This window comes from Bactrocera latifrons, unplaced genomic scaffold (genome assembly GCF_001853355.1).
Source record: "Bactrocera latifrons isolate USDA-ARS-PBARC rearing strain unplaced genomic scaffold, ASM185335v1 scaffold_73, whole genome shotgun sequence".
Classification (NCBI taxonomy): domain Eukaryota; kingdom Metazoa; phylum Arthropoda; class Insecta; order Diptera; family Tephritidae; genus Bactrocera; species Bactrocera latifrons.
The window spans coordinates 121,847-136,401 of NW_017537412.1; the positions used below are offsets into that span (position 1 = coordinate 121,847).

Sequence of the window (14,555 nt, forward strand, 5' to 3'; positions counted from 1 at the left end):
CTTGTGGCTACTCATGTTGGTTGCTTTTTTACAACTTTTTCTCAGCGTCAGTTGTCGACATTGATTGTGAGAAAAAAGTGAGACAAGCTTCGTGGGCTATTAAAATGGCAAAAGGTGCCTTTACACAGCTGCACTAAAACGAATTAAAACCTATTCTTTAATTATTGTTTGAAGAGGCAGCACTTTAATTGGCTGACAGAGTGGCGCTTAAGCGCGGCTTAAAGCATGAATGGGGCAACATAAAAAATAGTGTAATAATTACGAATAAAAAATAAATAAAGAACAGTAAAAAAAACTTTAAACAGAAAAAGTTCGCTGCTTAAGTCTATTGTAGTAGCCAAATGACATTTCGCACTTTCACTTTGCGCACGTCGCTAAGAGTGTCAAAAATGTAACAAAATAATGAGTGTGACTAGTAAAAGCCACAGCAATTAATAATGATAAAGAACAATAAAAATATTAAAATTACAAACAATGAAAAACGCCTTAAAAACTGTCCAAAGCTACAAACTTAAACCAGAGCACCGACACCTGCAATTAGAAAATAAACAAAGCGCTAGCCATGCACGCAGACAACTGTGTCACCAGCTGGCTAACATTAATATAAAGCGAGCTAAAAGTGAGGAGAATAAAACGTCATTATGTCGGCTCAAGCACCTTTGCGGCACTTATACTAACACAACAAAAATAAATAAACAAGTAAAAATAAAATACAATGAAACTAAAGACATAAGTAAATAAAAATCCACTTTGAAATTTTGGCAATTTGACAGGTGCGTTGGGTGTTTGAGTTGAGCACTCTAGGCCGTTACGGTCACAAAAATTAGCAAAAATGCGCACGCGCTTAATGGCGAGTGCATACACACTCATGTTTATATGTATAAGAAACGTATTTCACAAGCAATATCGGGATCGAGCAATTATGAAAACTAATAATTATTATTTTAAAGTTATTGAAAATCGGTATTTTCAAAAAAAAAAGTCTGTGTTTAATAATTATAATTGGTAAATAAGAAGTAGTATTATGGAATCCGATAAATCGGGATTTGTATATTTTATCGGGATTCTAAAAAAAAATACTTCTTTTATTATTGAAGATATTACTCTCTAGGATTTAATTTCTGAAAATAAGAAACAGCAATGTGCAAAATTTTGAATTATTAAAGAAAAAGCTTTGAATGGTTGGCACCCCTTGATGTTTGAGGAAGTTTTTCAGTAGGTTTGTCAACTTTTCAAAATTACAATTTAATAAATAAACATAGTTTACGAGTTATTGGTAAATGGGTGCCATGCTGGCTGCAAAGTTTCGAAGGGTCTAGGGACTAAAAATTATTCGAGTAATATTACCACCTGTTTCAAAATTTAATATAGCAAACTGTTAAAACAATCGTATTGTTACAGTATAGATTAGCAACGCTTACAGTATATAAATTTTCAGTTATTGCAAATGAATTTTACGATGTATGGCAAATTTTCGAGATTCCGAAACTAGAAACTCAATTAGTATGCCTATATGTAAAATTTTCAATAATATTAGTAATTTTTATATTTTCAAAATGCTGGTCCCGAAATTTCACTTTTCCGAAAAAAAATCGTTCATGATTTTAAAAATAATATAGTAATTACAAATATTACCACTTCAACATTTTAAATGAACGAAATACATATATTTTCATAATTACACATTTTCAATTTATATTATAAAATTTATATGAAATTTTATATGAAATTTATATTATAAATTGAAAATCCTAACATTTACAACACCAACGTGAAAATATTCGTGATGCCGAAAATTTTATTTTGAATTGAGAAATGGAACATATAAAATCTCAAAATTTCACAATTATATTTAATAAATTTAAAATATACGGAATTCCGAAAGCTTTGTCTTGAATTGAGAAATGAAAGAAATGCGAAGAATACAATTATAAATTTTTATATTAAAAAATAATAAAAATTACTACCCCAAATTTTTAAAATTAAGATGTTAATTATTTTTATAATTAATTACATAAATGAACATTCTCATATATAATTGCACACAATCAAACTAAACTGCTTACTGTATATTCTTTGTTAAAAGTTGATACCGTAGGGGTTCTTTCACTAACTTTATATTTCCTTACTGATCACCTTTTACATTCGTTTAGTTGAATTTATCTCATTTTAGTACTTAACAAAAGGGGAATTCGGAATCTTTTGCTTCTTATTATACACTCTTAGCAAGCATCTGCTATGCCACGTGTCTTGCAGATATATTGCAGCTGCTCCCAAACAAGTTACTAAATAACATAGCCGTCTACATGGCAGACAGCTGCTTCGGGACGAAATTAAAGGGCACTTTGCAGTTGCGCTTGCTTTTGAAAGCTTCAAAATATCTACCAACATTCGGCAAAATACATTATCTCGAAAAAAATAAAAAGCGATTATGGTTTTCTCCCGCCTTTTACATCTACACTCATTTTCTTCATCACTTTTTTGCGCGCAATTAAGCTTTCTGGCGCTGACATTTCTGTGTCGGCGCTATTTAAAGCATTTCTGCTATTTCACTGACATAATTGTTTGACATTTCAACGCTCAATTCATTTTTCAGCTCCAGAGAAAAATAAAATAATTCGAATTGATTGATTGTTTCAGCTCTTCTACGCGCGCGTAAATTAAGTAATTAAGTTGCGTGCTTAATTGCAAAAAGCCATAGCAGTGTTACTAGCAAACTTGAAAATTTAGCAGACACATAAATGAAGTGAAAAGATTACTAAAATTTATTTATGCCGACGTAAAATGTGTATGCTTGCCTCCGGCGGAGAAAATCTATGTAAAGCACATGTTAGAATCAGCTGTTTCCCTAACGACAACAGCAAAGCAACTATTATGAAAGTCAGTCAGCTGATAATTTGATATTTCCCAATAACTCATCCTACAAGAAACGTGTGAATCTGCACGCTTTTTCACACGAAAGCTACGATTTGCATTTTAGGTATAAAAATGAGAACAAAATAATAAAGAATATAATGCTAAAAAATTATACTAGTTCTTATTATGTCTAGTAGTAAATCTTGTTTATATATAGACCATGTATATGAATACTATATAAGGATGGCGTGTTGAATTGAAATTGCAAGGGAATGTCTGCAGACATGCTAGTACCAACTGAAGGTAGAATAAATAACAGCAAACAACAATAAAAGCGGTCTCGATGTTGCGGGCGGCAGCTAAATCTAAAACATTACACATAAGTATATGCAAGTATATATTTATATATAAGCAGGAGTGCTGTTTAAATTATTGCGCTGGGAATTTGGTGAACTTGTAAAATAAGTAGTTTGCATGCTAAAAAACTAGTGTAAAGTGTATATAAACAAATGACTAGTCGCATATATGTTCATAATTAGATACATATATACCTCAAAACATATTATGAATTTTAATAATATTACTGACTCTAAGTCAGTTGTGAATAAAATATTTTATGAAAATTAATGGCTTTTACAAATTAATAATAATATAAGATAAAAAATTACATTGTCCAAAAATGTTTCAAAATATTGTTTCCCCTTTTCAAAAACAAGAAAAAAATAATAGCCCTTACAGGGGTACTCGTTGTAGCATTAAGCGTATAAAAACATCTTTATCCTGATTTTGATCGATCCGTTTGTATGGCAGCTATATACTATAAAGGTCTGATCCGAACAGTTTTTTCTCAGATTACACCGTTTCTTTAGATAATAATCTATGCAAAATTTCGTAAACATAATTGGTAAAAAACAAAATTTATACACAAAGATTTGATTTTGATCGATCTGTTTGTATAGCAACTATATGCTATGGTTGTTGGATCTGCAGCGTTGCCTTGTGTATTATTCCAATCTCAAATTTCGTGATGATATCTTATCAAATAAAAAAGTTGTTCAAGTCCATAGTTTGATATAACAGTTTTTATGGAAGCTGTATGCTATAGTGCCGATCTGAATTATTGACTAAAGCAGCGTCATGATCGATTATGATTAATATTACATTTGAATGTGTAATAAATGATTACCTTAGCACTACTACATTCAATTCATCTAGGTATGCATAAACCAATAATTATTTGCAAAATGGTAACCCTAATATAAAATAATTTTTACATGGAAAGCTTTTCTTATTAATATGCAGTCACTTATGTGCATTTATGAATAAATAATTTTATAATTCTCATACACAAACGCAGATATATATGGCAACCCTAATGCTTACATGAACTTACAATTAATTGAATTCAAATATTGCTATATAATATAGTTTCATGTTAATTGCTAGTTTATGACATAAACAGTGAATATAATTTTATCAAATTCAAATTTCCGTTTTAACTATATCTACTAAACCGATTCTTATTATATGAAATTCCCTTTACATATTTTTAAGCTCAAATATACCATACATGCCGTATACATACATACATATTTTTAACCTTAATAATCAGCGATTATGAGAAATATTTAGAAAACAAAAGTATTTCTCTAATTCAAGAACAAAAGCAACAACAAGAATTAATACAACCCTGCTTGCTTAATGTTTCACATCAACTCTAACTATTTCAATGTTTCTATATTTTTAACTTGCAGCACTTCAATTAAACGACAATTAGCCATACATCAAAAGGGTTGCACTTCCATATAATTCAGTACAAACTTCACTCAAACTCTCATACACACACAAATATACAAATATGCTTTTACATTGTGCGCATTGCAATTTATCAGTGGCTGTGTCCGGCACTAAAATGCAAACCCTTAACATTGGCATTCAAAGCAAGAAGGTGGTCACTTATCTAAGTCGCTGAGGTGAGAAGACATCATATGCATAAAAGCAAAATTATCCATAATTATTATGACGAACTTCACACTTGACAAAATCAACGCCTGACTCATATTTTTGTTTTCGTAATTATTGTGTCAACTTGATTCTCTTTGCCTGAGCGATTGTGATGGAAAAGATGATTTTTTCACTGAGATTTTTTATTCTTTTTTTTCATGTTTTGTTTCAAAAACATTGACGTTTAATTATCAAAACCCAAAATGCGGCAATTATTTGCGGACAAAAAATTGGTGAATTCATGCAAAAATCAATTTGGGTAAAATTTGGTAAATTTGTCTGTCAAGTACTCAAGACAGAAAAGAGAATAATAATCATTCAATGTCGCCTCTGGTGTAGGAGGCTTTGATTTGACGGCCTTCTTCGGCAACGATTTTGTATGCTCGTGCCAATTGCTTCTCTATAAGGCTTAAAACACTTAGCGAAACTTAAAACTCACACTGTTTTACATACAAATTTTGGTTTGTATTTATATGTTTTTAAGTCTTTCGTCAAAATTATGTCATGCTGTTAAAAATGTTAAGTGTTTTCTAGCGTTTTATGAGCATGTAAACATTAAAAAATTATTATTTGGCACATTTTCATAAGCATATATACTAATAGATCAAGATCATGCATTAAACACATCAAAGACAACAGGCGACTAATATGAGAAATGTTAAATTATTCCAAACTTTAATAAGTCTAACATTATTTTAAATTTAATAATTCGAACGACAAAAGATTGAGTAGCCGAAAAACTCTTTTCGTATTTTATCAATAGACACCGTTGTAATCGTATATCTCCAGTGTTATCAATCACATTGTGCCCTACCATACAGGTATAGTGTTCCAAAGGTGAGAACTTAGGCTTCATTTAACCAAAAAAAAAAATTAAAATCGTGGAAGTTGAAAAAAGTCACCGCTATTTAAAAATGAGTAAAAAGAATGAACAAATTCGCTATATTTTAAAATTTTTTATAAAAAAAGGGAAGAATGCCACGCAAGCCACCAATGAAATTTGCGAAGTTTGGGGACTCACTTCCGTTCTGGAAATTTCGATGTGAAAGTTGCACCTCGCTCTGGTCGACCTATCGTTGAAAAAGTCGATGAAGTTATGGAAAAGATTGACCAGAAAATTCACACAAGTAGCCATGACATCGCTAAGAAACTTAACATTCATCATCAAACGGTTTCGAATCATTTAAAAAAGGCTGGCTAAAAAAATACGCTCGATGTTTGGGTACCAGAGGAATTGTCTGTGAAAATTTTAATGTACCGAATTAACATCTGCGATTATTTGCTGAAACGTAATGAAATCGAAACATTTCTGAAACGAATGGTTACAGGAGAGCGAAAGTGAATCAAAGATGATAATAAAGTGCAAAAAAGCGTTGTCCAAGTATGGTAAAGCTCAACAAATGGCCGCAAAGCCAGAATTGACGCATCGAAAGGTTATGCTGTGTGTTTTGTGGGATTGGAAAGAAATCATCCACTATGAGCTGCTCCAGCTTGTCTATCGATTGACCAATTATTCTTTGAAAATATTACTCAAATAGCTCTTTGGACCATATACATATGAACCCTGCGGAAGCACTGTATAAGTATTTGTTTTTAGCAGAAATAAAAATTGTATCTCAGTCTGAGCAGAGATTTCAAAAAGAAATCACACAACTCATGTCACAATTGTCCCCTCATTTGGCAATTGTAATAATTGCCATTGAATACTGTGAGATTTTTCTAGGGAATGTCATGTAAAATCGATAATTATTGAATAATTGAAAGGAAAATTACTAAAATTTTGGAAAACTCAACTATTGCGAAGCCGTCAGTAACCAAAAATTACAAAGATTTTTTTTTTTAAAGACCCACTCTAAACACCACATGGAAGGCAAGTTGATACAGTTAAACGTTAAAGTTACAGCTCAATCAATAAGCTACTAAAGTAATAAGTTTTTTCAGGCATAAGGAGAATTAAGTAGAAATCGGTTTCAAAATTTTATTTCATTAAAACTTCATAAAGAAAACGCTTTCCAAACAAAATTATTAAACGACTTTTTTATGGTCAAAAGTGTTGGAAATATGAACTAAAAGAATTCTGTTTTCCGCATTATAAAATATGGCGTTTCCAAACACCTTCTCGTTTCTTGATTTTCTTAATATTTCTCAAACAGTGTGAGGAAAAATAAATATACGCCCAAAAACAGTTAATTTAGGCGAATGGTAGGATATACATACATAHATATGCATACTAGGCAATGGTAATAAATTTCCATAAGATTTAATAAAACCAATAGTAAATCCTCAATGTGATCTCTCTCCAAGGTATATAAAACATTCTTACTTCAATAATAAACAGGAAATTCGGAAACTAGGGTTATCTTCTAACCCTGACTCATCAGTACCATCAAAACCAACAGTAGCAGCAATTGCAAAGGCGTGGAGACCTCAATCGCATCTGCGGATGAATGTTTGTACTTGAGTGGGAGAAAAGTACAAAAACATGTCAGCTATATTTAGCACAATTATAAATACAATACAGCAAACAACGAAAAGCAAGCAAAAAAATTGCAAACAATAGCAAGAAATTGATAGGAAAGTTCACATCCTCAAAGAAACAAAAAAAATCAAAGGCAAGCAGGTAATAATTATGTGTATAGCAACATGTACAAATATGTATGTTTATATATACAACTGCAAAAACAACATAAAACAATCAGGCTTCCTAGCAACTGAAACCAGTGTAATGCAGTGCTTTCGTTTAAAAATTAATTTTTTTTTTTTGCATAAAAAGGTAAAGAAATCAAGGTAAATGGTGGGAAAAGTGCATGATATGTATATTTTTTCAAATACAGGGTGATTGATCGCTAAGTCAGATAAATTAATATCTGCAAAAGTAGAAGTTGCCATAAAAGTGTTCAGTTTGTTTTTCTCTTATTCAACTGAACTTCTAACCAATTCAAAATAGTTTTATATAATAAATTTAAATAGATAAACTTCATATATATACTCTGAACACCCTATTAAGTTTGCCACGAACTTTGTAACACCTTGAAAGAACTACCAAGCTCCTATAAATTATATATAACATATACTATATATACCCTCAGTATGATGAGCTGCCTGTACCCGAGAATAGTTCGTTAGTTCATTCAGTTATTGAGATATCTATCTGAAAATTTTCACACGTTTTTATTTCTTCTCAAGTAGCTGCTTTTTCATAAGAACCGTTAATATCGGACCACTATAGCGTATAGCTCCCATACAAACGGAACGATCCAAATCAAGTTCTTGTATGGAAAACTTTTTTAACTGCCGATATATCGAAATTTTGCATGGACCACGCTTCAGTAAAGAAATTGTTCAGATCGGACCACTGTAGCATATAGCTGCCATACAAACTGATCATTCAAAATCAAAATATATATTTTTAATACCCTTTTCGGCTATAAGAAATGCACATATGAAAAGTATTATAACTATATTATAGCACCCTATAATTACATACACCCAACAAACAGCTGCTCACTCAGCTGTTTGGCACAGTCTGAGAAAATGCAATAGATCGCATGCGCGAAGCAATAATAATCGCAGTGTGGCAGAATTAAAAAAGATAATAAAAATAAATAAAATACAACTTCTTCCTCAACGTCAGGAAATAGATACAAAAGTCCCACACACACATGCAATTCGTAGCAGGCGCACGCGCGCCACTTGTGCGCTGTGAAATTGCAAAAGTGAGTGTAGCAAGCTTAAAAAAATATAAAAAAATCAGTCACATGCAGCTATAAGTATGGATAATTACTTGCAGTTTGAATACTGGACGTATATATGGGTATGTGTGTGGATTTTTATTATTTTTAGCATTTCCCATGCCTGGTTTTCCTCACAAGCAATTTTATGTTGGCTTCAAATAATATTTTTTTGTGATTTTTGCGGCCACACGATTTTATGTTATGCTTTTAATTTGCAAATTAATTTAGCATTTATTTGTTTGAATAATTTCCATTGCGCTTACGTGCCGCGGCTTGACTGCGACAGCCAAGCATAAAACCTAGTAAAGAAGGTGGGTTTTGAATGCGAATATGTTCATATTTTGCCTGCACAGAGCGATATATTGCATGTTCTATGCTAATCTGGATGATGACTCAGACAAATCAGCGAATTGAAAGCGCCATTTTTTCATTAATAATGCAAAAAAATGTCAGGAGCGTGTGAATGAGGCGATTTACAAGTATATCTAAAGGCGTATTTAATTATAGTGGTGGGCGAAATGGGGAATATTTAGTGTTTATTTATATAGTTTTGAACTTTAGTAATTATATGAACAAAAGAGGGTAAAATAATATATATATATTTACTCAAGCAAAATAAGTTTTCTCTATGCGAACCTGTAAGGCATTATTTTAACGAAATTACACAAAAGGAGCGATAATTTTGGTGTATATGTAGACTATTGCTTACAAAAATACATGAAAAGTTCAGAAACCACAAATTTTTAGCTAAAACTAAAGACTTAAGTAACGAACTTGGTTGTGATTTTTTATTGCCCAGTAGATATATACTGAATACAGCTACATAATATTTCTTAATAATTAAATAAACATCGTATATAACTTAAAAATTTTCTAATTCTATGTCCACATTAAATTTTAGTTTTCAATTTACTTATTTTTTTCTTTTTTTTTTTTTTGCATTTCTTGACTGTTCTGAATTTTTCATTTTTTGTTTTTTTTTTAATTCAAAACTATCAAAACCCTCAACCATGAAACATCAAACATAAACGTTTAATTTATTTTCAGACTCACCTGCACCGCACAATTGAGGAAGCAATTATTTTGCCCGGGTCCATTTAGTAAACCCTTTGAGGAGGGTTCCAATGTTGGTGATGTTAGTATGTTGGGCGCGCGTAGCAGCTCCATAAGTCGATTGCGTTCACTAGCGTTTTGCACACCACCCATGGCAAAGTGTTTGGGTGGCGTGGCGGCGTATAAACCATTGCTTTGCAGTGTTGCCGACTGGCGGTAAAGCGTTGAAGTCATTGGCGAGGCCATTATAGCGACTTTTTGGATTTTCTTAAAATCGGAGAGTTAATTAAAATTGGTTTGATTGACTGCGCTCATAAATGACATTTTCGGCTGAAAATAGAAAATAAAGAAAATTTCTTATTAAAATTTATTTTATTTGTAGGTAAGTAAATATAAATGAAATATACAAAAAACTAATAAATATTCTTCAAATAATCCTTTTAATTTTACTTTAACTTTGACTTAACGTTTGTACCCAAAAATTAATTTCAATAAATAAATCAATTGTATTCAGTTTCGGAAACAGCTGTTGTTTACTGCAGCATTGGTAAGTAGTGGTAAGTTATGAGAATAGAATCAATATAAAATTGGTCTTTATGCAAGCGATACAAAATTTATTGCTTTAGGGACACTTGTTTCACTTCCAATGACTTCTTGAAAGCAGTTCGCATAATAAAAGTCGGTAGTCAAAGTCAAGATAGAAATCATATAACACAACATTTTTTTATTCGCGGATTCCACAAACACAATTTAGCAAGGATATCAAGTATCTTTAAGGAAATGAAGAAAGCTAAGTAAAATTAGCTAAAAAACACAAAACTTAAAATTTTATTTCAAATATGTGCCAGTTCTAACATCTGTGTTCACTTTTATAATATACTTTTTATAATAATAAACAAGAAAAACGTTAACTTCGGTTGCACCGAAGCTAAATACCCTTCACAGGTGCATTTCTGTTAGTAACTTTGTGTTCAGCTTGTATGAAAGCTATGTGCTATAGTAATTCGTTCTGAACAATCTTTTTGGAGATTATATTATTACCTTAAGCAGTTATCCATGTCAAATTTCGTGAAGATACCAGGTCAAATGAGGAAGTTTCTGCTCTAAACATTTTCTTCGGAGATTACATGGTTGCTTTAGAAAATAACCTGTGCCAATTTTTGTTCAAATACATTGTCAAATGTGACCGCTTTCCATACAAGAACTTGATGCCGATTGTTCAGTTTGTATGGCAGGTATATGTTATAGTGGTCGATATCGGCAGTTCCGACAAATGAGCAGCTTATTGAAGAGAAAATGACGTTTGCCAAATTTCAAAACGATATCATAAAATAAATCGTATATATACAGACAGACAGACGAACAGACGGACAGACAGACGAACATGACTAAATCGACTCAGCTCAACATACTGATCATTTATATATATACTTTATAGGGTTACCGGACCTTCCTTCTGGGTGTTACAAACTTCGTGACAAACTTAATGTACTCTGTTCAGGGTATAAAAAGACATTTGAGGTCTATTGAAAATATACAATAATTATTAGGTATACGTATATCCATATACAAATTCGATCAGTGACATGGATATATGAAATATATTTCCGTGTAAATTTTATGAAATTTTTAAATAAGTACCATCATTATCATAAATATTATCCTGTTAATAAAAAAATTTAACTTCAAATTATGACTAGTAGATGAACATTAAACTTATATAATTTTTAATAGATATATTTTTTTTCGTCGATTCAATTCGAAGAATTCTGAATTCTCTTGATCCCGTATTCCATCTCCCGGAAGACTTAAAACAAAAGCTGCCTTGGGGCAAGGAAGTTTTTACTGCTCAAAATTATCTCAAATCTAAATCCAAATGGCTCAAATTACCAAATTCTTATTACTACGATCAAATCCTGATAAATACAGATATCTATGGAGGTCGTGCGGAAAGTTTAAGTCTATCGGTCCAGCGTCGAGCCTGCTGAATAGCAGTGAAAGCATAACACTAGCAGATGGTGTACCCATTTCCTCGATCGATACCAATGGAGCGGACGTTCCATTGCCCGTCCATGTAGAAGTTCCAAGAGCAATTACACGTCTAAAGAACAACAATGTGTCAGGGCCGAAGAATTGCCGGCCGAGCTATTAAAATAACGAAGAACTGATAAGGAGCAAGCATCGGCTTCTTTGATATGATTAGACGAAAGCACGCCCGACGGTTTGTGTTCTGACCTACAAAAAGAGAAACCCCATAATCTGCGCCAACTACCGGCCGATACCAAAGGCACTCCCTATCTTCAGTCTATTCCTGTAGAAAATAACTTGAGCTGCAGATCTCACGACTTGGTTCCCAAGTCAATGTTAACAGTCATAACTTCGAAGTCGAAGATAATTACATCTGTCTTGGAATTAGCATTAACCACCGCAACAATGTCAGCCTAGAAGTTGAATAACTCTTGCTAACTGGTGCTACTTCGCACTGATTGAGCAACAAAGACCAAATTCTATAAGTCCTCCCCGTTCGCTATATGGTGTTGAGGCATGGACGCTGACAACATATGACGAGTATGCATTACAAGTTTTCGAAAAAAAGGTTTTGCCGAAAATTTATACGACGCCATTGACATAGTTCAGCAAATTAAGAGACAACGGCTACGCTGGCTAGGTCATGCTCTAATGCATATGCAAATCAATGGATTTAGTTTTAATATTCTAAACGAGATATAACCCTGTAATGGAAATGGAAATTTTCACTTTTTTTACAAAATAATATGAACACCATTGATAAGAGCATGATTTTTAATGTAATTTATCTATGCATATGTTTAAAAACTATGTGAAAAATTCTTTAAATTTATGAATTTACCTTTTTTAACTGATTACTAATTCGAAATCAAGGAATTTTCCTCAAAACCCCACTTTTTACACCATTTTTGTACATTGAATAGCTTTTTAATCAAATAATTTTATATTTACTTTTATAAAGTTTGTTACCACGTAAATCCACATTTGCAACTTTGTACGTTGTCCAAGCGAATGCATCATAAAACCTTAATTAACCTAAGTCTGCAACATTTTTCTCTTCGTTTTCGTTATTGACGCGTATTTCGTAGATGCAAACATTGTAAATATGTTTATGCTACTTATCTGAACAAATCTGCTTGCATTACAAAACAGCGCGCATGCATCGCGTATTATGCACAAATATAAACTATTTATTATGCATACGTGTACACATACATATGTATATCTATCAACCATTCGTTTGCCGGCCAACAACGCCATTGCCATCAAATTCAGCCAGTCACTCAAATGATTTTTCAAATCACACCGAGCTGATAGCTAACATGTCAACGGTTTATGATCATAATTACATCATAATGACCACAACAGTCGCTGTTATTGCGGCAATACGTTCGCACACACACACGTACATAGCTTTCACACATACACACTTAACTGCAGGCATGTGTATAAAGTGCATATAACACCAAGTAGCATGTAGATAAAAAGTGGAACTTGAAGTGAGACGCTCACCTCGGCACAATTGCCGATCATTTACAAACAGCCCGTCGCGCTAACGGTGTTGCTAGTACGAGTAGTTTTTTTTATTGTGTTTTCTTGTATGGCGGCATACTATTTTATGAATGAACGTTTGTCGGCAATTATACAACGGCAGCAAAGTAAAATTTTTTTGTAGCATGGAGTTGCCTAAGTTATTGTAAAAAGTAAATGTTGCGCCTTTTCAACTTGCGCGGCTATTAAAGTCAAGCTTTTTCTTAAATACTGAAACTCTTAACGTCCTCTGTTATATCTAAAATGTGTAGCAGAAAATTGTGAACCATTTCATTGTCTTAGTTTATTTTAATCAATTTAATTATTTTTTCAACGTTTTTATGTTTTTTTGCTTCAAGTTTGTGTGAAAAACCACTTTCACCATCAAAGCAAAAATTCGAATGAAATGTGTAAAAAAAACTGGCGGATTTTAGCAATACTCGCATTTTTTTCAACTTCAATTTCCCACGATAACACGGTAATTGCACTAATTGTGATCAAAAATGTTAATAAGTTAAAAATAGTTTTTAATAGAAAATTTACTTCTCATCAAAGCTTTTGTATTTTAAGTGTCTTTTCCAATGTATATCAGGGACTTAGGTAGTGAAAATAGTTGTGTAGAAATAAATCACATTTTTTAAATGATTTTCCATTGAATTTATTTACACATCTCTGCTATTGTATATTAAAAAAAAATAAAAATTTCATAAACGCACCGTATAATGTCCAAAAATTCGACATAACTGACATTCTGAACATATAAAGGAAGCCTTTTTGACATATCGTACATGAAACGAGCTCACTCTCGACCAAAAATAATAACGAAATAATGTTCCTGAACAGAGGAGTTATTAATTTTTAATAATTTTTGAAAAATTTTTGTGACTGTGGAAGAACGATGTGTCTATCATTTCACTTCTGCGTCCAACAAAGTAGACCGTAGGCGATGAACGGCATTCAATAGGGGGAAAATGAAAGAGTCAGGTGAAAAAGTTAGGAATAAGACTGATCGACTATCACGGAAAACTGAGACTATTATACGATAGCATTGTTATACATTTGAAAGACGATATCGCGGAGAAAAATTTCTCTATTTGGGGAAGAAGTTTCTTGTTTCCAATTCTTTCTCTATCCTGGTTATAATTAAGAACTGATTTTTTCTGTCTTCAGATCTCAAAATAATAGTAACTTTCAAAAGCAAACCATAATCATTAAAAAACAGATATTGGAAAATAGTCGTAGTCACCGTGTCGCTCTTTATTGAGAGTTACCACCAAAAATAAGAATATCGAATTTTGCCATAAAGCGCGTTTTTCATTTAAAAGATATAGTCGGGCTAGTATACTCAAC

General features: G+C 32.2%; 1 protein-coding gene across 1 annotated transcript in view; it reads right to left on the reverse strand.

The window, feature by feature from the left end:
* The window catches only part of LOC108976157, a 151,438-nt gene that overhangs the window by 117,746 nt on the left and 19,137 nt on the right, over positions 1 to 14,555 (reverse strand). The window contains exon 2 of the mRNA XM_018945090.1: positions 9,648 to 9,977. Within this exon, the coding sequence (XP_018800635.1) occupies positions 9,648 to 9,893 (246 nt within the window). The 5' untranslated portion in view covers positions 9,894 to 9,977. The remainder of the gene's footprint in view (positions 1 to 9,647; positions 9,978 to 14,555) is intronic.